At 39.8% G+C, this 24,423-nt stretch overlaps 1 protein-coding gene across 7 annotated transcripts in view; it reads left to right on the top strand.

The window, feature by feature from the left end:
* The window catches only part of plch2a (phospholipase C, eta 2a), a 135,843-nt gene that overhangs the window by 108,515 nt on the left and 2,905 nt on the right, over nt 1-24,423 (top strand). For 4 of the 7 annotated variants that reach the window (XM_017036121.2, XM_017036123.2, XM_017036122.2 and 1 more), the window contains 19 exons: nt 31-160; nt 3,766-3,936; nt 4,548-4,641; nt 5,427-5,630; nt 6,343-6,463; nt 8,060-8,231; nt 10,229-10,336; nt 10,632-10,637; nt 12,074-12,232; nt 12,599-12,694; nt 13,027-13,127; nt 13,221-13,309; nt 14,225-14,407; nt 14,508-14,615; nt 14,709-14,833; nt 15,702-15,786; nt 17,075-17,221; nt 17,676-17,755; nt 21,514-21,895. In XM_017036121.2, coding sequence (XP_016891610.1) covers nt 31-160; nt 3,766-3,936; nt 4,548-4,641; nt 5,427-5,630; nt 6,343-6,463; nt 8,060-8,231; nt 10,229-10,336; nt 10,632-10,637; nt 12,074-12,232; nt 12,599-12,694; nt 13,027-13,127; nt 13,221-13,309; nt 14,225-14,407; nt 14,508-14,615; nt 14,709-14,833; nt 15,702-15,786; nt 17,075-17,221; nt 17,676-17,755; nt 21,514-21,895 — 2,561 coding nt within the window. Of the gene's footprint in view, nt 1-30; nt 161-3,765; nt 3,937-4,547; nt 4,642-5,426; nt 5,631-6,342; nt 6,464-8,059; nt 8,232-10,228; nt 10,337-10,631; nt 10,638-12,073; nt 12,233-12,598; nt 12,695-13,026; nt 13,128-13,220; nt 13,310-14,224; nt 14,408-14,507; nt 14,616-14,708; nt 14,834-15,701; nt 15,787-17,074; nt 17,222-17,675; nt 17,756-21,513; nt 21,896-23,687; nt 23,717-24,423 lie in introns of all 7 variants that reach the window. The other 3 variants (XM_017036124.2, XM_017036125.2, XM_008318577.3) reach the window with 3 other exon arrangements.

Below are 24,423 nucleotides of genomic sequence, written 5' to 3'. Positions count from 1 at the left end.
TTCACTTTTCTTAACCCTCTGGATTATCACATGGCTGAAGCAGACCTTCGCAGAGGCTGATAAGAACGGTGACGGCAGCCTGAGCATCAGTGAGGTCCTGCAGCTCCTGCACAAACTCAACGTCAACCTGCCACGACAGAAAGTCAAACAGATGTTTAAGGTGCAGTTAAAGGTTTTTAATCTGCAGTTTTGAAGCTTGTTCATTCTAAAAATGTGAGAGTTCATTTCCTGGGCCATTTGTCTTCCTTCCGTCAAGAAGTAACATGAAGTAGATGAGTTCATAAACCTGGAGTAGTTCTGTGCAAAAGAGAGGGGCAGGGACGGTGTAGGCATGGATGATTTAATGAGATATGATATGATGTAGCAGTTTACTGAGGTAAACGATCTGATGAGTAGGATAGGAAACACTGGAGAAAGGGATAAATAGAAGATCCTCAGAGAAGATTTGTTGAATTGTGGAGAAGGAACTGAAACAGTTGGAACACAGCAGCCGAGGAAGAAAGACCTGGGGTCTGCTGACGACAGATGTTCTTTGAAAGAAACTGCCCAGAGAAGAGTAGGAGGAACAACATACACCCCATTAAGTTACCTCACCCAGCAGTTACCTCACGGCCCTGCAACCTGTCTACTACGATTTCCATCATCTTTACATATAGGTTGAAGAGTTCTGTTAGGCTGCTCTCATCCAAAAAGCCTCTTGGATGGGAGCTGAAACATCTTTGGGAAAACAACTCTTCAACCTTTAATCTTGATAGACATCTTCACATATAGTTACATATATTATTGTAGGGGTTAACAACTGTCCAGTACATAGTGTGGTCCAGCTGTACTGTGTACTGGACAAAATGTAGAAAGTTGACAGAACAGACGAACAGATGTTTGTTATCAGTTCGACCACAAATGTTAGTAATCAGGACACTGTGGAACAGGCCGTGTTGTTGGAGTCCAAACCTGCAGTGAAGATGGTCTGGACTAAGTCCAGCAGCCTGTTGACTGTCACCCATATGGTCCAGCTGAGACACAGATGGTCTTTGCTGTAAAGCAGGATAAATACAACCTGCGTGTGTGTGTGTGTGTGTGCACACCTGCATGCACTGTGTGGACATTCATAAAGATAGGTGTTTCTTGGCTTAGCCTACTTGACTTGACCTCTTTCTTGTTGACATTAGTCTTAGTGGTTATTGTGACATGACTAATCTGTTCAACTTATTACTGCAGCAGGTTCAATACTGTCAGTATACAGCGGAGAAAAAGGTTGAACAGCCACACCACAGTCTAATCTAAGTCCATTTATTTGTTATTAATAAAGCACATTCATATTTAATGTAACAATGAATGAGCTTCAAGTGTTTTAACCTTGTTTAATAGACAGAATAAATCTATTCAATTATCCCTTTGTTTATGGATCAGTTAAACTCATGTACTAAATACAATTAGTTGTGTCATCAAGTGTTTTGAATTTTAATATAAGACATAGACCTTTATTTATTTAAAGTAGAAGAAGTTAATCTGCAGTTTTTAATTGGCTGCTCTAAAAGATCGCAAAAAGAAAACCAAAGGAGAAAACATTTGCTTTAACACGAGCAAAACAAAGGATCATACAAAAGGCGATAAAAGGACCCGCCAAAGTGGAAATGTGGACAGACAAAAAGATGGATTGGTTTATTAATCCCTGGGGGAAATTGTAGTGTCGCAGCAGCCGGGTCACATAAATCACAAACAAATGAGTTGGGAGGGAAGGAAATTGACTGTAAAACAGGGAAATGATGTAAAAATACACAAAGCCAGAGCTGACAACAGAGATTAGCAGTTAATTTAGCACCAATAGAAATAAAAATGTACTTATCACACTTATATAAATTACACTTTCATTTTTATTATCATCTTTTTTTTAAATGGTTGTCTGACAAAGTGTGTGTTTTATAACCTCGGACTTTGAATAAAATTAATTTAAAGGCAGCAGAAAATAAATGGACTAGACTGTGACAGTTAGGTTAATAAAATACAAACAAACCCTTCAAGTCATTTCAACTGTACGGTATATTAACACATAGCACTATAAGTGCATTTATTCTACAGTGAACTGGCATAAATCATTATAGATTTTACAAACTGTTCTGACCATGTTGAGGTTCACTCTGACAGAGACCGTTCTCAACACACTCTCAAAATGAAAATAGTATGACACACTGTATGAGCCTGCAGACTCATCATACAAGTCCTTCATGTAATACAATCTAAAGTTTTACCTTTAATTTGCACAAAATGTCAATATTGGCCCAATACAATCCTCAGTGCCGGATCAAGAAATCCCTTGTGCCTTGTTAGGCAGCAGGTTAGCATTTCTCCTGACATCCAACTACATTTAAACTCACCCTGACTCATTGGTGCTCCAGTGCTGTTTAAGTGCAGTTTAGTCATGTTGCTGAGTCATTTTTGTTCCCAGATTTCCTCACAGTCTTCAAAAAATCAACACTGTTCTTGGCTATCTTGTCATTTATCCATTTTCATTCATCCCTGTTTGTACACCAGTTTACAAAACCCTAACACGGTGTTGTCTAAACTGAATGAAAGTACAAGTCGAGACGAGAAGCAGAGCCTTTACTCACAGTAAATAATATTCTTTTCAAGAAGCAGAAAGTATCACATTGTCTATCTCTGTGATTAGACATCACTGTCTTCTACTAAAGACTTCCTCCAGTGTGTGAACCTGTTAATCCATGCAGCCCTGAATAAGTCTTGTCCAAATGATTAATGCGCTCTGTTTGCATCTCTGCATCAACGTGTCATTTGGTCACAGTTGCAGTGGAGAACGTGTGACATGTTCACACAGAAGCGACTGCTGAGCCCTGTGGTGTGATGTGTGTCAGCTTCGTGCATCTGAGTCACTAGGAATCTGTTGACTGTCCCGCTGTCAGAGATGACTGTGGGATCAACACTTGGGGAGTTCAAGTTCAAACTGTTTAAGTCATTGTTAACGGGTTTCATATTAAGGAAACTATTATGTGCTGGGCACATGATGTGTTTAAATCCTCAAGTTTTAAAGTACTTTTTTATATAGTTATATAGTTGGAATGACACTGTTTTTACATCTTGTGCATTGAATTCATTCTGGGGACGAGCTCTAAGTCGGACAGACGTCACAGCCCTGCAGTGATCGGCCTGGCATATGGACCTGGTCACAGTCTGTCTCTGTAAACAGAGGCTGGGATTACACTTGTCATCCTGTGACCTACTGTAGTGCTCTCATTAACCTTGTTAGGGTCCACATATTGTAGTCCATATTGTAGTCTCCTTGACCCAGTCTATATGTTGTAACTTCTTCTTTCAGATTATTTTATCTCAATTTATATCCTTAGTTTTGTTCAAATTGAGGGTTAAAAAACCTGTTATTTGATAGATGTGTTAAATCAAATTTAAAAAAATAATTTTATTAAACATAAATAATGGAATTTAATACAATGATAAAAAAACATGTAAACTGCAGAGACCAACAAGTCTCACTGCAGAGAAGCAATAACACTACAGCAGTAGCCACTAAAAATAGATTTCATAGATACAACTGAAGGAGAGACATTAATGGACAGACAGTTTGTATTCACAGAACAAAGTTAGAGTTATTAATTAAATTTAGAAATGCTATTTTTAATTGTATAAAAAAAAGTCATGTGCTTTTTGGAATTCTTATATTTAAAACTCCCTCTTAGATCTAAATACGCTTGAAAATTCCACCACTAAATCTCATTAACACACATCTGTACACAGGAGGCCGACACAGACGACAACCAGGGGACCCTGGGCTTCGAGGAGTTCTGTTACTTCTACAAGATGATGTCCACCCGCAGGGACCTGTACCTCCTTATGCTTACCTACAGCAACCACAAGGACCACCTGAACTCTGACGACTTGGCTCGGTTCCTGGAGACTGAACAGAAGGTACGCAGAGTTATGCACTGCAGTACAGTAATTATTCACTGACTGAAGAGCTGAGCAGTATCCTGACTGATGGGTCGTTCTTCTATCATTGTATCACTTATATAGTGTGTATGGGCCTCATGCATATACACCAAGCTGTAGTATTGTACAGGCTGCTGATAATTACAAACCCTATTTTCAGAAAAGTGCATAGTTCAGATGAAAATGCGATAACATCACTATAATCATCAATAATCAGAATCATTTCATTATTGTTGTTCTTGTTTTGTAACTTTTTTTGACCAGGGTGCACTTTATAATCAGAGATGAAGTGTTTTTGTAGTGTTATTTGGTCATGTAGAAAACTGATTAAAGCCTGCACAAACTGAAAGCTGATTGATCTATATAGCAACACCAGCCAATCAGCATGCTTTGACTGGCAATACTGTTACAAACACAATGGTCACATCCTATTTAAATGAGTCAAAGAAATTAGACTTGATTTGGATGTCAAAGGCAGCTACTGAACAAACAGCTTCAGCCACAGTGGCACTGCATGTGTTCTGCTGCTGAACTCTTTCCACAGAATACTCATATTCATGTTGTTTGACACAAATTTCAATGCTTTGTAGATGACCAAGGTGACAAAGGAGCACTGTCTGGAGATTATCAACAAGTTTGAGCCGTGCAGTGAAAACCAAAAGGAAGGAGTTCTGGGAATCGACGGTGGGTTTGTTTCATTTGATTTTTTTTCATCCAAATCCGTTGTGTTCTGAAATAAGAATTAATAAAAATGTATACTATAAAAGACAACAGATGTCACTGTGAATGTCTTAATATTATATTTGGAATTTTTTTCTTTAACGGCAGAAAAGAAATATAATAATTGTGTTAATGTGTTGTGTGTTAATACTTTTTTATAAATGTATCTTAATTAGCAGTGGCATTCCAGCTCCACTTAAAGCTCTATTAAAACCTGTGATGATAATTAGAAGTTAAGATAAAGTGGTTTACTACATTAAATCATTAGACAGAATATGATACAAAAAATAACAGGTTGAAACAAAGGGCACAATATTAACAAAAAATAGTCAAGATGAAAATGTAGACTTACAATCAAAACGAGACGGATGATTAAAACAATTTACAAAAGGGTAAAGCCAATTAACCCTTCCAAAGGTGAATATGGTTAATAGGAAGGCTGCTTTTTATTCAAAGGAAAAGTTTGTTTTACAAAGTGAGTTGTCAAGGTCAGTCAAATTAACTGTAGGGTGGAGGTGGTCGAACACAGACAACATAGGATTTAGTTTTTGGTTCCCTTGGAACTAGTTTAGCAATAAAAATTAAATTCCATTTTAACACTTTATAACGTCACAGTCCACCTGGTTCTCAGATTGGGTTTGTGATCTGGATCGCTGGTTACCATGTTATGACCTCATAGCATTATTTGTAAAAAGACAAACTATGCATTATTTGTACTTGTTTATTCATTAAAAACCTTGTTGTTTCAGGTTTCACAAACTACATGCGGAGCCCGGCCGGAGACATCTTCAACCCTGACCACTACGACATCAACCAGGACATGAACCAGCCGCTTTGTAACTACTTCATCGCCTCCTCACACAACACCTACCTGATGGGTGACCAGCTGATGTCCCAGTCCAGGGTGGACATGTACGCCTGGGTGCTGCAGGCCGGCTGTCGCTGTGTGGAAGGTTAGTGCACGGACACGTCTGCAAAGAACGAGCCGGTTTGGAACTAGACAAAGAATTGCTAAACAATACTTAAAACATTGACTTTGAATAATAGTTGCTGAGTAGTTGAGTGGTCAGTCCTACCATAGTCTAGTGGCAGCTCCAAGATAATTCACCACAACAATGAGAGTGCAGACTCCAATACCACCTGAGAGGAAACATAGCCTGTTTTTTTTTTTTACCAAGGTACATGAAAGGACATCAGGTCACATGATTACATGCCACTCAATCACAGTGTCATATTTTTGTGATAATATTTTTTTAATTGTTTTACCTACTTGACAGCGATAGTACATTTTCCCTGACATTCATTGAGGACAGTGAAGACTGAATGGTCCACAACAGTAGAGCGGTAGTGTTGCTTTTTATTTGTTGTTCCAATTTGAGCATTTATTATTAAGTGTAAATGAAATTAAACCAAAAAGACAAGATACTGTAGGTTAATGGTGGATTTAGATTTTTGTAGCCCAGTTCTTAATGACACTTGTCTCTCTGTGCTCACCTACGGAAAATACACAGAAAAAGGAATTGCCTTGAAAGGTTATTTTGTGAAACTGTTTGTCTTTATAGAACAACAGAGGATATTTCTGGGAGGCATTGATGACTTCATTTAAAAGGCTCGAAGATTAATACCTGTGTAATGCCCTGATTAATTTGACTTTATTTTCGACAGTGGACTGTTGGGATGGTCAGGACAATGAGCCCATCGTCCATCATGGCTATACGCTGACCTCCAAGATCCTCTTCAAAGACGTTATTGAGACCATCAACAAATACGCCTTCGTCAAGAACGAGTATGTACACACAGCCATGTAGACACGGTACTGGTATACTTCAACAGTTCTGTACTTTACCTGTTCTTTCTTTTCCATTCTGTCTCATGCACTTTGACACAAAGTGGGAAGAAAGTTTACAGCCGTTGGACTGTTTCTATTTACTTAATACTTTAATAATATCATCTGATCGAGGTGGACAGATTGATCACATAGAACTGTAGCCTTGATTATATGGCTGTACGTTCTTATTCAGACTAAGCAGTTACCTCTGGCTCTGTCAGCCTTTTCTGTATGTGTGAACAATCTATAACACATCATTCCCTGAGATCCAGTCACTGACAAAGCTACGCTATAACATGTCCTTTGTACAATACCAGTTGTTGTCCTTTAGACCCTTTCTGTTGTTTTAGATGTATTTAGCTGTAATTCACTCGCAGGAAGTGCACATGCTCACACACACACTCGGATTTTCATAATCCCATTGCCGCGCACACTCAGTCTAGAGGGAGTAGGGGGAAAAAAATCTCTATTTTTAGACTCTCACTAAAATGACTGGGTTCCTTCTCTCTGTGTGGTATAAAATAATGATTTAAGAATCAAGGTCACAGTATTCCACAGAAAAAAAAGCCTCAGAATAGAAGAGGTTGAGAAGCTGAGTTCAGCATCGAAGAGGAAAATATGCCCAGGACCTGGAATGTAGTCACCCTGTGTTCACAGCTGTGAGTGACTATGTTCAGACTAGGGCTTTTCTCTGACAGAGACTGGGATTGGACTGAGATCAGTGTGTGTGGCCAGGCCTGCTTTGTGCCATCGTAGCCTCAGTGGTTGAGCTATATTTCAGCCTATTGAACATTCTAGTTGAGAATGTTTGAAGTACATCATCTGTTCAAGAGATTTTTTTTGCTTTCCTTTTCCTTATTATTAGGGATACTTACAGCTGCTTAATCCTGAGATATCCAACGTTCCTCTGTGATTAATCAGATTTAAAATGCTTATCACTTGACTGCATTTACAATGAACAGATTTGCTCCTAAAACAGCATCATGGAGCGTGTTGAAAGAGAAGCTTTAATGTTCATGATTGTTTTTCTAACGGTGTCAAAATGGTTACATTTAAACTATCTATGACACCGGAGGTCCCTTCAGCTGATCATCACATCACTGTGATTTCTCCTCAGGGAATCATTAACGGCTGCACATACTGCCGATTTTATGGCCTTTCATTCCAATGGATTCTTAGTGAGATATTTCAGTCAGCACTAGAACGGTCAGTCAGTGAACATTAGACCAATAATCAAATCCTCCAGAGTCAGATTCAAGTTTTTTTTTCCTATTTTTCTCTCATTTGTTGGCTGTTTATTTTAGATTATTGATATTTTATAACCTGTCCACCTGCAAGCGTGCACACACTCACAATTTTTCAAATTTGATGTTATTTTCTGTATCTGTGCAGCAGATATGTTTGAGACTGAAGTGTCTAGTCACGAAGTGGTCGTACTCTGAATCCTAAAATCCTTTCAGGATCTTAAGTTCCTTCAAGGAGTGTCTCAGAGTGAGCTGCCTTACACACCTCTCATCGCTGTCACTCCCCTCTGTTTTGTTCTTTTCCTCTCAGCTACCCAGTCATCCTGTCCATCGAGAACCACTGCAGCGTCCCTCAGCAGAAGAAGATGGCCCAGTATCTTGTCGAGATCCTGGGCGACAAACTGGACCTGTCCAGTGTCAAAGCTGATGAGTCTGGATGGCTGCCGTCTCCGGAAGCACTCAAGGGCAAAATCCTTGTCAAGGTAAAGTCAAGAATGTTTGGAGGGCACTCGTGCAGTGGTCAATCCTAACTCTGTGATCCTATTGGCTAATGCATGTTGCTTCAAAGAGCGGACTTTAACTGAGTGACAGGAGAATAACAGATGAAATGTTCTTGAAAAAACATGACGGCTCTGAAGGTGCAGTAATATCTGACCGTTGGCCGCTTCATTATCTGAACTCTGGGCTGTGCTATTATCTAACAACAATATTTAGAGATGACTCTGTTCACACACACATTACAAGAGGAGCTGGGATTTGGCTCCCAGTAGAAAAAATTTAAAAAATCTTAAACACTAAAGATAACCAAAGAGTAATGCTTCCCTGATGAGTTTCAAAATGTTTTTTTTTTATTTTAGCAATTGTGTTTTCACAGAAAAAATCTTTGGCTAATAATTATTTATGTAATAAAATAACTATAAACTATTTTTTCGTTGACCCATAAAACTTTTATTTTTGTTTATTTTAGCATTTGTTTTAGCTTGTTACAGATCCTATGAACTGTTGCAGAACAGTAGGCTTTACACCTGGCTCTAACCAACAGCAGGTGACCATGTTGGAGAGCAGCATTAGCAGCATTAGCAGCATTAGCAGCATTAGCAGCATTAGCAGCATTAGCAGCATTAGCAGCATTAGCAGCATTAGCAGCATTAGCAGCATTAGCAGCATTAGCAGCATTAGCAGCATTAGCAGCATTAGCAGCATTAGCAGCATTAGCAGCATTAGCAGCAGCAGCAGGTCTCTGTTAGCAGGAGAAGGAACATTTTTCAGGTTAATTAGTCTGTATTGACACCAGATGCTTTAAGTAAAATGGGGGCACTGTGCCAGCTCCTGGCTCACTCACCGCGTCTCTGCCAGCTGTTCAGCTGGCACTGCTATATCTGCCCACTCTCAGCACAGTCACATGGTTGTCACCTAAGTATGGAACACTGTCAGGGAACACTTAAATGAAGCGCTCTGGCCCGCAGTACTCGTGCTGCACAACATCTCAGTGGGTTTTCAGGCTGTTATCACCCACTCAGTGATGCTGTGGGCATCCACATCTTCGACACCACAATGAACGATTACTAACCACAGGACAAATTGTCACACTTGATAATGAAAAATGTGTGGCTCAGGCAGTGAGAGTGGGGCCATCTGTTACCTGTACCCGTGGATCTGAACGTTCTTCACTGCTGAGTCTCTTAACTGCTTCCCCCGGAGGCCAGTGAGTAAACTCGATATCCACCTTAACTGGACTTTAAATCAGCCACTAAATCTTCTGTTTGACTGGATCCCACCTGCTCTCAGGAGTTGTTCTGTGTCAGAAATAACATCAAGAGAGATTAGGAAAAAAGAGGCCTTCAAGTGTTTGCAGTTTCAGTGAAAACACCTAGAGACTTGATAAACACGGAGGGATCTATCTGAGGAAGAAGAAGAAGAATTACAGATGAACTTTTTATTCATAAATGTGCATGTCTTTCACTCTCTCACTCAAAGGGCAATCTTTGTCTCTAACACCAAAAAGAATAATCCAGTTCCTTGTAACAAGTTGGCAACACTGAGATATTGGTATTACCAATGTGTGCCAGAGGATTCAAACCAAGGAACATCGTAAAATCCATAATTCAGCTAAAGGTACATTCTGAACACGTTTTCACTCGGCTCTCCTCACGGAGGTGTGAGGTTCAGGCTCAGAATAGAAAGTTAATGCGACTAGTTTTCTTGTGTTTAGACATAAGAAAATGGAAGCAACAGTTCAAATGAGTTTCTCTGACGATCAGACTTCTCTCCGTATCATACACTGATTTATCTTTAGTTTAAAACAATCCTTTTCAGTTTGTTCTGCTCCAACAACTTGTTACCGGGCTTTCACCAAAAGACTGAGCTGAGGTGACTACTTGTTTACGCACAGAACTTGAAGGATGATGCTCTGCTGGAATGAATGCTGCAGCTGTGTCTAATTTTCATGTGAGTGTCTAATTCTTCTCCGTCCCACCAGGGGAAGAAACTGCCTCCCAACATTGATGAGGACGCAGAGGAAGGAGACGTGTCGGACGAGGACAGCGCAGATGAGATGGAGGAAGACTGCAAGCTAATGAACGGAGATGTATGTTCCCTCTGACATTTCCCTCCACCTTAACACTTTTATCTTGCCCTAGCAGTTCCACGTGCTCTCGGCGGTGTCCAGCTGATGAAATGTGAACTGTTATTTCCTGTTCTTGATGGCTCTTGTTGAGACTAAGCAGTGATGATGTAGTGTTCTCCTGTCGTCGCTCCTGTACCTGTGTTGTTTGCTCCTGTCTCCTTCTTGCTCTGCGGCTATTTGTTCTCATCTCGTGCTCTTCTTCTGTCTCCTCTTCTTCTTTTTTCTTCTCTTCAACTGTTGCTTGCTTCTTTTAAAGTGGAAGGTACTGTATACAAACATTCTCCTCGAACATCTTAGTAATGTCACGCAGTCACATTAACTCATCCTGTGTCGTGTATGAATTCCATGTTGGATTCCAAATATGCACATGAACATGAGCCGATGCCCTGTTTATACCGATGTCTCAGAACACGTGGTCCATCGCGGTGCCACCTTGGAAAATTAGTAATCTGTCTTATAAATCTAATGTTAATCAAACTCAGGAATGCTTTGCACACAGCAAACCCTCGTAAAAATATATATTTATGTCTAAAAGTTTTGAAAATGTATTCCCCTCTGGGATATGGTTTGATTTCAAGAAACTTCTACATGTTGCATTACCTTCAAAACCCATGAATGTACTGCAAAAAGGAAAACAAACCAAAAAATGGGTATAAAACTACCATCCTTTAACACCAAGCTCTGAAGTGTCCACTCTAGGATTTGACAGTTGTTGTTTTTTCTCGTTGAATTTGAAATGAGTGTTGTTAATTAGGTGTGAAGCATCAACTATGTAGAGAATACAGACCAGATCCTTGAAAATGTCTTATTTCAAAATGTCTGGAAGTGCAATAAGTTCTTTTTCCTGACAGGGATTCTCTTCTAAATCCCATTCTAACACTTCATTTAGGATATACATTATATTTAATTGGATGTTAGAGATAAAACAGCTATATTTCAAAGCCTGGTTAGTGAAATCCCCAGAGAACTGCTAATATCCTGCACTGCAAACTCTGGGCTGTAGAACCAGAGCTGTGTAGACAGGGAGACCTGAGACCTGCAGGTTCGTGGATTCACACTGCCACGGTGTGGCTGAAATGAGCATGTGCATAGAGAAGTCTGTCGTTCCTCTCTGCTGTCAGGTTGATGAGTGGCTTGCATTCCAGAACATTCCATTTACCCATGGTTAAAGATCTACTTTCATTATCAGTGGCTTTAACCTGTTCTATTCCGGAGGGAACCTGCATGATGAGCACTCAGAGTCATAGTAGAACATGGACAATACATACAGAGATGTATGTATTATTGTCAGACACTTCTCCCTCTACTGTTTATTGGTCTTATCTGTGAAGCATGCTGGTAACGATTTCACCAAAACTACTGTTCATGAGTCAGTATCTTGAACAACATTATATTTCTCATTATGGCCAGGTGTACAGAGTCATGGAGTCTGCAAGACTGATGTCTGCAGGAATACACTTTCACACTGATGTGGTGACACAAGACTATAATACATCATTCACCTCCCTTTCTCTTCACTGACATAACAATCATCGTCAGTTTCTACAAATAAATAACTCCAAAGTAGCTTTATGAAATAATGTAAAATCTTTGCGTATAATGACTCAAAATAAACATAAAACCAACAGTTGAGCAGGTGGAATCCTCTTGTCTACTGTCCTTGTTGACACTCTCTTCTCTGTGTAACTGTTCCTCCAGACTTCTGCCAACAGAAAGCAGGTGGAGAACATGGCCAAGAAGAAGCTGGACAGCCTGATGAAGGAGTCCAAGATCCGAGACAGAGAAGACCCCGACAACTTCACCATCACCGCTCTCCCACCCAGCGGCAAGTCCACGGACAAAACCAGAAAACAGAAGGTAAAGAAAAGTACAGTGTCAGTGCACGCTCACGAGGTGAAGTCAAATACAAATACAGAAGTCAGGAGCAGTGAAATGAAAGGGCAGTGAATGGAACAAAGACTGTAGGTTTTCAACAACACAGGGTTTGAAACAATAAGGTGTGAGGTAAGGACTTAAGTAATAATCAACTATTATTGTTGTTGTTATTATTGTTATTGTAAATTAATGCCCAGTGTTAACCTTGTTGGTTCATATTTGTTAAATAATCGTTTATAGTTTATATAAATATTAGTATAAGATTTTATGACATGATTTTCACTACACTGCATTTTTCATTTGTCATTTTCCTTCGAAATTTACAAATCTGCCTGGCTCGTGCATCAGGGTAAAACTGAAGATGGCGCTGACACAGCAGACGAGGCCAATCCCAGCAACAAACACACAAGTCGCTCCTTCATTAACAGCTTCTCCAAACGCAAGGTTGGCCTCTTCACTCCTCCTCTGTCCATGAATACTTTGAACAGGGAACAGTGTTTGCAGCAGATGTAAAACAGATCTCACATAACAAAAAAAATAAAGGCCATAAGTGTACATTTCCGTTTGTGGTTTTTAATAAATTTAGTAAATGTTGTTTTAATGTCTTTTTCTGAATCTTAGAGAAGCTCTCATTTAACTGTTTATCACAACATTTTCTTTCCCTGATTTAAAATGTATGGTCTTTTTTTTCCATTAACCACAAATGATGGATTCTTATTTTAACAAAGGTTTCTTTGTTTTCATTCACTTCAAAACTTTCATTGTTACTGCTCCAGAAAAAGACAACCAAACTGAAGAAAACTTCAAGCTTCGAGGACACAGACACGGACCCGGAGAGCACCAGCAGTGCTTCAAGAGCTCCGTCACACCACAGCAAGTATGTGACCAGCAAATGCAGATTTTAGATACATAGATAGATAATGTATAGCCAAAAATGTAACACCGGGGATTGATTTTGTTGGACTCACAGAAAGAAGAAGACCATGAAGTTGTCCAGAGCTCTCTCTGATCTGGTCAAATACACTCGCTCTGTTGGTTTCTACGACATCGAGGCTCAAGGTATGGGGCATTACTCTCAGTGTGCGTGGTTTTCAGCATCACTTAGTCAAACAGAGGAGAACTAACTAGTCCAACTAGTCTAGAGGTCTCAGAGTAGGAGCAGCCAACCCCTGCAGTCAACAGGTAGGGTTGGGGTACACACTGAACAGTTTGCCAGTCCATTCACACCAGCATAAATAACAATAGTGGTTTTTTCGATTGTCCAGTCAACCTTAACACTAATCTGCACGGCGATGTTGCTGATTGAAAAGCTATTAAAGCTTTTTGTTGTACATAAACAATTCACAGTATATATATGTATATATAATATATATTTGTTTGTGTAAATGTATAAATACTGTATATACTAAAATATGAAACTAAAATATGTGGTGTTTGAAATGTATCACTACAACCATCTACAACCATATATATACACACAGTATACTGTGTATACTCTAAATACATGTAACTGAAATACAGATATTAGGTGTAGCTTTATTTCAGTTAATTTATGTGGTCTTTGAAATCCATCACTACAACACCATTTACAGCCATTCTAAATCAAACCACATGTAAGTAATTGTCCATCAATGTGCCATCTTTCATAGGCTGCGTTGTAATCACAGTGTAATCTAATATATTTTGGGGTGATGTTCAGCTCATACAGGTAATGTTTATCTTCCTGATGATGAGGATGAGTTTGCGGTTCCTCCAGACCAGTGTGTTAGTAAATCAGAGTCAACGTCAGATCCATTTTGACTTTTAATTCACTACTGCCAGAGAGTTCACGAGGTATTAAAGATATATAGATAGGAGCGTCTTCATCACCAACAACAACAAAAATAATTTGTAGCGTTGCTGAGTTCTTCCTTTGATGAAACATGTATCCACCTACTGCATCAAACAAAGTTGTTCCTGCGTCTTTTCCTGCAGCCAACTGCAGCTGGCAGGTGTCCTCACTCAGTGAGACCAAAGCCCATCAGCTGATGCAGCAGAAAGCCATGTCCTTCATCAAATTCAACCAGCGGCAGCTCTCGCGCATCTACCCTTCATCTTACCGTGTTGACTCCTCCAACTTCAACCCTCAGCCCTTCTGGAACGCTGGCTGTCAGCTGGGTATGAGTTCTGTCCATGTTTTCACTCTGTTATCATGCAGTCTGCAGTGGTGTCATCCCATAATTATCAAATTCACGAAACATTACAACTTTTATTCCAGTTGCACTCAACTACCAGTCTGATGGTCGAGTCCTGCAGCTCAACAGAGCCAAGTTCTACAGCAATGGCAACTGTGGCTACATCATAAAGCCTGCCTGCATGTGTGAAGGTCAGTGTAATAAAACACAAATGGAACGTTAACTACTTTCATATAAAAAAAATAAATAAATGATTGAAAAACCTGAAACTTGATTATATCAAGGTATCTTTAACCCCAACTTGGAGGATCCACTGCCAAATCAGATGAGGAAACAGTTGGTGTTGAAGATCATCAGTGGACAACAGCTGCCCAAACCCAAGGATTCTATGTTAGGAGACAGAGGAGAGGTGAGACACTGACACCACTGAAGTGTTAGTCAAACCTACAGTGGACACAGATACCTGTAGTACTGTATATTTACACAAAATATTTTTGTCCAATTAACTTTCATTAATCATGAATAATGATGATTTTATACATGGTTTTATTTAATATTTTATTTCTTTAAAACATTTTTAATGTCAACTACAAGCGTCACCTCACAGAAAAATAAATCCCTGCAACAGTAAACCGCTTCAACTTGACAGTGACTTTACACCAAGTGTCCTGCAAGACGTCTCTTTGACAAGTGTCAAAACAAAGCTGAAAAAAAAATGTTTGCCTCAGGCCCAGACTTTTCCTACATTTGAGTTTCTGTCTCAGTTTCTAGAACCTTCCCTGAGCCTTTTTGTCAAGAATCAGGAAAGAAACAAATACAACAAGTGGCATTTGATTTATTTAATATTCATTTTTTCAAATGTGAATTTTAAAGGTTGAATTTCATATGCAGTTTAATTTTCAATACTTTAACAAAAAAAAACCATCACTTTACACCATAGTTGTGTGTCACAGTTAAAGCAGATCATATAATAAGTCAAGGTCAAGTCAAGGTCAAGGTCAGCTTACCTTCACATGTACAGAACATACAGAGGTATCGAAATTACGTTCCTCGCCTTCCCGCGCGCTGACAGACATAGACAATACTGAACGAAAAACATTAAGGTGCAATAACAATAAGGTGCATGTGTAGATTTAAGGTGCTGTATGGTCTGTAAAAATATATACATGAGGTACATAATAAATATAGTAATAATATAATTAGCAGCAGATGAGGTGGTAATAGTGCAAGTCTGATGTCAAAAAGAAATCCTGAACTTGCTGCTCCCCGTCTGTCAGATCATTGATCCATTTGTAGAGGTGGAGATCATTGGCCTCCCAGTGGACTGCTGCAAGGAGCAGACCAGAGTGGTGGACGATAACGGTGAGTCAACAGAAAGTTACGGATGTCAGTTTGTCCAGCTGCAACATTTGATCCTAGTGCTGGTTCTCGGCAAGATTTCAGCCAATTATTTCTGGTTTGTAAAATAAATAACTTCTGCATACATTTATCGTTGTCATTTACAGTGACATTATAGGCATTTATGGAGGAAATCAATTCATTTTTAGTTCTCATAATATTCACTGTTTACTTTAGCCATCGTTGCCCTGTTGGTCGATTCTTTTATTTATATATATATATATATACAGTATATATATACAGTGTATATATATATTTAGTTTCATTCTTCTATAGTTAAAAACAATGACCAAAATAAATTGATCAAGTCCATGAAAATCCAAACTTTTTTTTTCCAACTAATTGTCTCTTCTTTTTTGCAGCAGCAGCAGCATTAGTCATTCTCTTTTCTGACTGTGCTAGTAGCACATCTATCAATTTCTTCAGTGTAATTTAGCCAGTATAGATAAAATGGAGGACATTTATAGAATGTTAATAAATCGTGTTAATCTGAATAACTGAATCAGTTCTAGACACGTTGAGTTTTCTTTCCGGATGTTGCTCTTTGTTCTAATCAGTTTTGACACCACGACTGAATGGAATTGATTTCTTGCTGCAGAGATAAATTACTGTGACTGCTGCAATGTTTTCTTTTCTATGATAAATAATTTTCCAGGAACTTATGGTTGATGCTATGACAAGACCCTTCCCATCTTTCTAATTAGTGTCTCTTCTGCAGTGCTTTCACACTAGTAATATCCAATAATAAAACCCAGCTTGGTTTATCTGGATATCTAGAGTACAAGGACGGTGATATTTTTTTCTAAGGTTTTTGTTGCAGAGTAATTTTCAGATCACTCATTGTGTCAGTCACTCTCACCCTGACCCTTTCATCATGTTTTGTTGTTGGCTTTAAGTAAACCAGAAGTTTGTTGTGGTTTACCTTAACATGCAGTGTGTGTGTGTGCCTGTGAGAATGAGAGTTGTCTGTTTGAATTTTGGTCCATAATTGATGAGTTCAGCTTGAGATTTGCGTGGCCAGCAACTGTCTCTGAACACACACACACACACACACACTTTGAATATCTCTTGAGTGCTGAGCTCAGTATCTAACTTTGTCCTGTCCTTTCTCTCTGTCCTCCTTCTCGGTTACACTCCCATTTCTTCTTTCTTTTCCTCATTCTATTATTTTCTGAATTCTTCACCTGGTCTCCTTCGGTTCTCCTCATCCACACCTGCTCCCTTTCGTCTTTTTTGGGATGAACGGCTCTAGGTTTCAACCCCATGTGGGAGGAGACTCTGGTGTTTACAGTACACATGCCTGAGCTGGCTCTGATACGGTTCCTCGTGTGGGATCATGACCCCATCGGCCAGGACTTTATCGGTCAGCGGACCATTGCTTTTAACAGCATGATGCCAGGTGAGAAATGAGGACTGAGTTCCTCTGAATTTTGATGTGATTGTATTGAAGTAGCTTTATTCGTGCATGTTTAGGTAAGATTTCAAACCATTGTTTAGTTCAACATGTTCATTCAAATGATTGAATGAATTCTAAAACCATAATGCACTGTTTCTAAAATTAAAACAATTTTTATTCCAAGTTAATTTTGCATGTCACCAACATTCAGTGAGTGCAGTTTTTGCAGTATAATACAACCATAAATTGAAAAAGCAGTAGTCCTAGTATAGTGCTCTGCGATGCATTATTCCCCAAATTGCTGTGTTGCATTGCCTCGTGATACTTTTACTATATAGAGTCAATACTGCTACTGTAATATTCACTATTATTATGAGAACTATTAAAGTATTTATTTTATTAGTATATGAATAAAGAAATCATTCTGAAATCCTGTGTTTTTTGTGTTTGTGTGTAGGTTATCGCCACGTGTACTTGGAAGGTATGGAGGAGGCCTCAATCTTTGTTCATGTAGCTGTGCATGACATCACTGGTAAGGTAGGTATCATAATGAAAATCAGCTTGAAACAGGTTATTTTATTCATGTGGATTCCCCCCAGAATAGGTGATTTTTGATTGATTAGTTATGTAATATGTATTTTTTTTAGAATGGACTTTTTACAAAGATTTATTGTTTATTAGCAGTCAAACATCACATACCACCAAAAACAAACCAGTCAAACATTATAATGAGTCATTGATGACTCATGGCCAACATCAACAGAACTATTTGGTGAATAACTGATCGTTGAATTTACATTTAGGCAAAATCATAAAGTTGACCTCAAGCTTATCCAATATACTGAGATGTGAAAAAAAAACTCTTCTCTATCAGTCCAAGATTCTATTGTATTTAATTCACTTGTCTCAGTTTAATACTACTCTTTCTGTAGATGAATATCAGATTCAACCATTCAGATCAGACCATGCATATACTGCCTCATATCGAATGTGTTTACCTGCTATGATTTCTGTCTCCAACTGTGTTTTTTGGACATGAATGATACATTTCTATCACTGTCTCTCTTTGAACCGTCCACTGTCCCCAGACGTCTTTCAAAAGACCACTCTGTTCGTCATTGTCTTTGCTCGACTTTCTCCGTGTCAGCTGTTCCTGCTGTGTTGCCTCCTGTCGTGTTTGTCTTTCTTTCATCCACTTCCCTTCTTGTTTTTCTTCTCCTCTCTCTTTCATCCTCTCTTTTTTCTGATATGTTTTTCTTCTTCTCTCCTCCTCTGTCTCTCTGTAATTCCAGTGGACCCCTCTTTTTCCAAACGCTCCATTTAGAGGCAAGAAATTTTTAGGAGTCCTGAAGCTGCCGATCAGAACTCAGGTGTAGTGAGACCCAGTCAGCATCTTGCATGAGCTACACACTCCACCTACGTGAACCCCCACTTCACGCACTCCCTGTTAACTGCCAACTGTAGAAAGACCAACTCATGTCTGACATGAGTTATTATGGCTTGACCTTCCTGCATCTCCATTGACCCCCAAGTAGATCCAACGTCATAACAGTAGATCAGTGAAAGACCTGGAGAAAACTGAAGAAAGCAGTAGTGTGTGTGTAATCTGTCAGACTGCAGTGACTTTACCTCTGCTGCTTTTATGCGCAGAGCTGTTTTATCCTCCTAACTCAGGAGTTTTGCTACTGCACTGCAGAAGGATTCAGTTCCACTGCCTCCAGGACACTGTGTTTTTTCTTCCTTTTTTTCTGCACCAGATTTCATCATGTCCTTTCTGTATTTTATGTTGAGACTGCTTATGTTCCCGGACATAGGGATGCTGTTTTTACGAAAAACAACAAACATCTGGACAATTTGATTATATATATATTTGTATAGCTTGCACGCTTGTTGAGCTATAGAACAGCAAAGATCCATGTTTCAGGTGTTCATTTCTAAACAAGTCGTGAATGAATGAATCATTAAGATGCAGAAAATCCCTGCAAATTTTACCTATATCAGTGAATATGTGTAATGAGTAAATGTGCAGGTCTTAGCAAATAAAAATGAATAAGTAAAATTTAATCCAGTGTAGAAAGAAAAGATTATAGTCTTCAATTGAAAGATTGCAAAAGGTCTGAATATTTTAAAGGAGTTGTTCTATGTTCGCTCTATTTTCTCTCTGTCTGGGTATTTGCTCCTCTCTCGCCCACTCTCTTTTTCTCACCCTCCCTTCCTCTCTCTCTGTCTCTGCCTCTCTCTCTTTCTCTGTCTCTCGCTCTCCTGGCTCTGTTTCAGTAGTGCAGCACTGCCATAAAGTATAGATTATTTTAGCCTTTTTAGTTTTTCAATGATCACATATCTTAAATGGATGAGTAGGTGGTCTGCCCCTGTGGACCGTTTACACCCGTGGAAACCGAATGCTGCTACTGCACCACTGAAATATGACATGACTGAACAACAAAGATTTCCTTGACAAATATAAATATTTAATTTATGCAGAACCTACCTCGTAGATTTTAAAGTGTGCAGCTAAAAACGGTGAGACCAGACTAACTGGAACTGATGATGATGGTGAGACTGACAACAGTTTACAGGTAACGCTGTAATTAATATATTTAGCCAATGTTTGAGCAGATTACTCTTCCGTTCTTGGGCTCCTGTCAAACAGATGTTCCAGGAATAAATAGACTGGTGCAACTTAGGGTTTTTTTTTTTCCCTATTCATACACGTTTTGACAGATGCCGCTTATACAGTGTGGTGTGAAGTCTAGATAATACAGCAAAATTTAACATTTTTTGTTGATTTAAAGTTTAGATAACAAAAAACCTAGAATATTGTTTGAGATTTTCTTCATCTTGGTCTTAGAACATTATCTACAATAATGGAGGCTGAGGGGTTCAACACCAGACTAGACTTATTGTCCAATAGTAAGAGAATGGTTACCTTGTTTTTAACACTAGAATTTACAACAAATGTTCCTTGTTACCAAAAAGTATTTTTACAAAATGTAAATGTAATCCAAACCTATTGTTTTGACCATGACTGGTACCAGACTTACTTCTGAAAGACAATTTGAAAAACAGACATTTCAATTGTGTGAGAAATTACTCACAGTCTGGTTCCTCTTCTCCAAACGTCACTCAGCCACTGTATCCTTTCTTTAGCGTGTCATTTTTCCCCCTGCGTGTCTGTGCTGTCACTTTCTTTTTGATGGCTCAGTGAACCATTAACTGCAGTAAACCATTCACCACAGTCGTACTTGGATCTACTTCTGTCATATTTCCAGCTTGTTGGTGTGTCAGATTTTTGTTTCAGGCTTTATATAACGCTTATTATGCCTAATATAAAAACTAATTTTTCCAGAAAAGTAAGTGTAAGCTTTCAAAAATGCTGAGAAAATGAAATACTGAATGTGCTTTGGTAATGTATGGGATGCTCTTTTGAAAAGCAAGAGACTACTGTGTTTTACTGAGCTTAAATTTCAATTTAACGTAAACCTGTCGGGATATGAATTCCTGATATGGACCTACACTATTTATTGATATAATAAAAATAAAAATATAATGATTAGATATTTGTTTTTACGTGTGAGGAAAACACAATAGGTACCAGCTTCCATTCACTGCAGGTTTTAGTTATGACAGTTTAATTGACAGTTCCATATATGAGCATGTGCAACTTCATCCTAAGGATAGTTTGTTGTTCATTCTTAACTCTACACTTGATTTGTGTTTCAGAAAACTATCAAATTCACAGTCTGTTTGAGAGTCCCTAAACAGCTGGCTCTTGTATGTACACCAATACCAGATCATTGTGATATGGCAGCAGCTGCAACCGTACAGACAATCTCCACACACTCATTTCCTGTAAAAGGAAATGAAAACAAAATCAGTGATTGCCTCATCTCTGTCTACCCAGTCTTTATATGAGATCAAATGTACCCCTAACCTGAAGCATGACTTTTTTTTAAATGTACTGTATGTTTCACCTCAGGACCAGACACTACAGGCCTACAATGTTCTTCAAATTAACAGGTTACCACTTTGAATCCTAATGGAATTCAAAGCTTTTCAGCATGGATTACAACAGAATGATCACATTACTGTGAAGGCTACAGGTGATCATTCAAACATGTTCTCACCGGATCGATTTTTTTTTTCACTTACTAAAGCATGCTTTACCTACAATAATGCAGCATGGACCAACTCCAGCTGCATTATGGCCGGGATTGTTCTTTGTCTGAGTTACGTCGTGTTTCGAATTATGTGGTGCATGTGTGTTTGACTGCGGTGTTCTGTTCTGTCTTTGTCAGGCCAGAGCAGCCAGCGGCATAAAAGGGCTGTTTCACAGAAACCCAAAGCAGGCTTCCCTGGACAGCCATGCTGCTGCACAGCAAGGCCGTAAGCATCCGTTCGGTGCCCACCTTCTGCGCCGCACTGCCAGTGCGCCCACCAAGGGTCAGCCCAAAGTCAAGAAGGGCTTCCCAGAAATCACCATTGACACCAAAGAATACAGTTCAGAAGGCGCAAGTGAGGAGCGAGAGTCGGATGACCGGGACAAGGCCTCAGCCGCCGCCTCTCACCAGCCAACCCCACCACAGCACCACGCTGGGGATTCACTAGCTTCCCATCCAGACAAGGGGCCCAGGGATCATCCTGACACCAATGGGGCTTTTCATCCTGAGGAGGCTAAAGGTAAGAGTCCTCATTTCACTAACAGACGACCCATGAGTGAGCCTCTGAAACGAGCCGCTCGGCTCCATCTGAATGAACCAGCGGAGATGAAACCTGGGGTTTTCGCACGTGTTGCTCTTAAAAGCTCAGGCAAGGTTGGGGTGTCTTCCAACTGTATTACATGTGTGGTCAGTTCCAAAGAGAGTCCAGAGACTGAAAGAAAAGTTGCAGAGGAGAGAGGGAAAAGAAGTAACGGCCATTCCTCCAGCAAGAGACACGTTCAGCCAGAGTCTGTAGCCCAAGTCCAGAAGTCAGCTCCTCAACCGGAGCTGCAACAGTCTCCCCTTAAACTCACAACCAGCATGGAAGCCAAATTTCAGTACGTCACCAGATCCAAAACCAGACAGACCCTGGGCGTCCAGCACGTCCGACCTCAGCACGTGGCGTCACAGAGAAACGCCCGGTCCTGCAGTGTTCCCCGCCGACGCACTCCCACCTCTTTAAAACCAGCACTGAGCGTCAGACCAGACTGCAGCACCCACCTCAGTTGGCAGCAGTCGACACCACCTAAATATGGCACCTTCTATGGCTCGATGCTCGCCTCGTCCCCTAGAAGTATCCTTATCGGAGAGTATGAAGCCGTCTCACTCAGCGACAGCAGCAGCTGCGACAGTCTGAGCAGCCTGGAGTTGCCTCCTGTGCTTCAGTCTCGCTCTGCTCTGGATGGTCGTAAGAGGGCCGTCGGAACCCTGCAGAGAGAGATGAACGCACTCTTTTCTCAGAAAATGGAAGAGTTGCACCACAGGTCCCCTATGTTCTTTGCTGGTAAGATGGCATCAAAGGTAGAGATAACCAGGTAGCCAGAGTAGAACGTTCCAAAACAGATACGTCTGTTGTGGTCATCCCGTGTGGGTTGCTGTCAGTCCTTAGATGATTTCCTGTAGGATACTAGCTGCTTTCAGATTGCACTGAAAACCCAGACAAAAGTGCAAATGTCAGCTTCCATCATTCCCCAAAACTTTCCTGCCAAATCCCTGATTAGATCTCTAGGTGATTCCCTGTTCTCTTAGTGATATTCCATATTCCCCTTTTTTTCAAATCAACGTGCAAAAGCTTTTCAATGTCCTTATTTTTCATGTTTCCCTTCTAGATATAGTTTAACATCCTGGATTTGTTTTTCTCATGTCTGTTTTTGAGTCTTGTTATAGATTTTCTCAGCTAATTGATTTTTTCTTATTTGCCTCAAAATGTTAACCACGTGCTCAGCAGATGAAAAAAGTGGTAAGTTTCTACCTTTAGAATTTTCTTTTTGACAGTTGAGCCTAATTTAGCCCAGAGGCTAATCCAGAATTTTGCCTTTATTTCCAATGTAGGTTCAGAAAGTCATGACTATATTTTTTATTATCATAAATGTGGAGCAGGGGTCACAGATACGTGAGAACCGGACCACGTCCACAACCACCCCCCAACCCCCCCTCCTCCTCTTCAGCTTTACTTCCTGCAGCTGTTCAGTTCAAACCCACTTCTCTGGGAGTTAACTCGATCTTTTCTGGCTTACAATGGCTGAGTTGTGCTGACATCTGTTCCTCATGATGCTGACAGATAATGTTAATACCGTCTAATAAATTGTTCTCCGAGCGGGGAGGGGCCGAAATGATGCTGCTTCTTATTCTACAGACTGATTGCAGTAATGTCTGTGGTTCAGATGCTGCGTCTGTGAACTGTTCCCTGGCCTCTGTTTCCTCTTCGCTCTGATTTTGCTTAACTCCTCTGTTTCCTCTCTGTCCCTTTTGCACGCTCTCTCTGTTCCTAGTGCAGAATTGAAGGGATGACCAGAGACAGGTAAAGTGCTGAATGCATGCTGTCCTTTTAGTCTTTCGTTATTTTCCCTGTTTTCCATAATTTCCCTTCACTTCACCCACTAGTCTCCTTGTCCTATCACCCTGCACTGTCACTGTAGTGGAGGTGGTTAAAGTAAAAATAAACCATCATTCCTAGTCATTCACACAATCTTGGTATGCACTAAGTAACTGTCTCACAGTTTGACACACATGGGCAGTTGATCTGGAATTTGGGAAACAAAATGCATTCTGCTATTTGATGGCCTTTCTCTTTGACTTCAGTGTTTTTTATTTGACAAGGACAGACACATTGGGGTTTTTTTTTTTTTTTTTGCCACTTTTGGACATACAGTAGCGTAAATTATGTCAATCTCAACCAAGTCTCAGTGTGAGACGGTGCTCACACTTTTTTAGGGTTGGGAGCTGCTGTTCAAATGACCAGGTGTGACTCAAGGAATCTACCTATGTTAAAAACATTAAATATACAGTATATTTACACATATAAACTGACTTCATACCAACTATGTATAGAGGTACTGATTGAAAATGCACATTTATGGCACAGTATGATTTAATTCTTACAGTATATGGATAATTTTTTGTTAAACTTTTTTTCTGGGGACCCGTATTTTGAAAGTCACAAACCTTTGCGACCCAAGTTAATAGACATTATTCGTAAACCCCTGGGAAACACGATGCAAAATGACC

Source organism: Cynoglossus semilaevis, chromosome 10 (genome assembly GCF_000523025.1).
Source record: "Cynoglossus semilaevis isolate Cse_v1.0 chromosome 10, Cse_v1.0, whole genome shotgun sequence".
Lineage (NCBI taxonomy): Eukaryota > Metazoa > Chordata > Actinopteri > Pleuronectiformes > Cynoglossidae > Cynoglossus > Cynoglossus semilaevis.
This window is presented reverse-complemented; position numbering and strand designations above follow the sequence as displayed.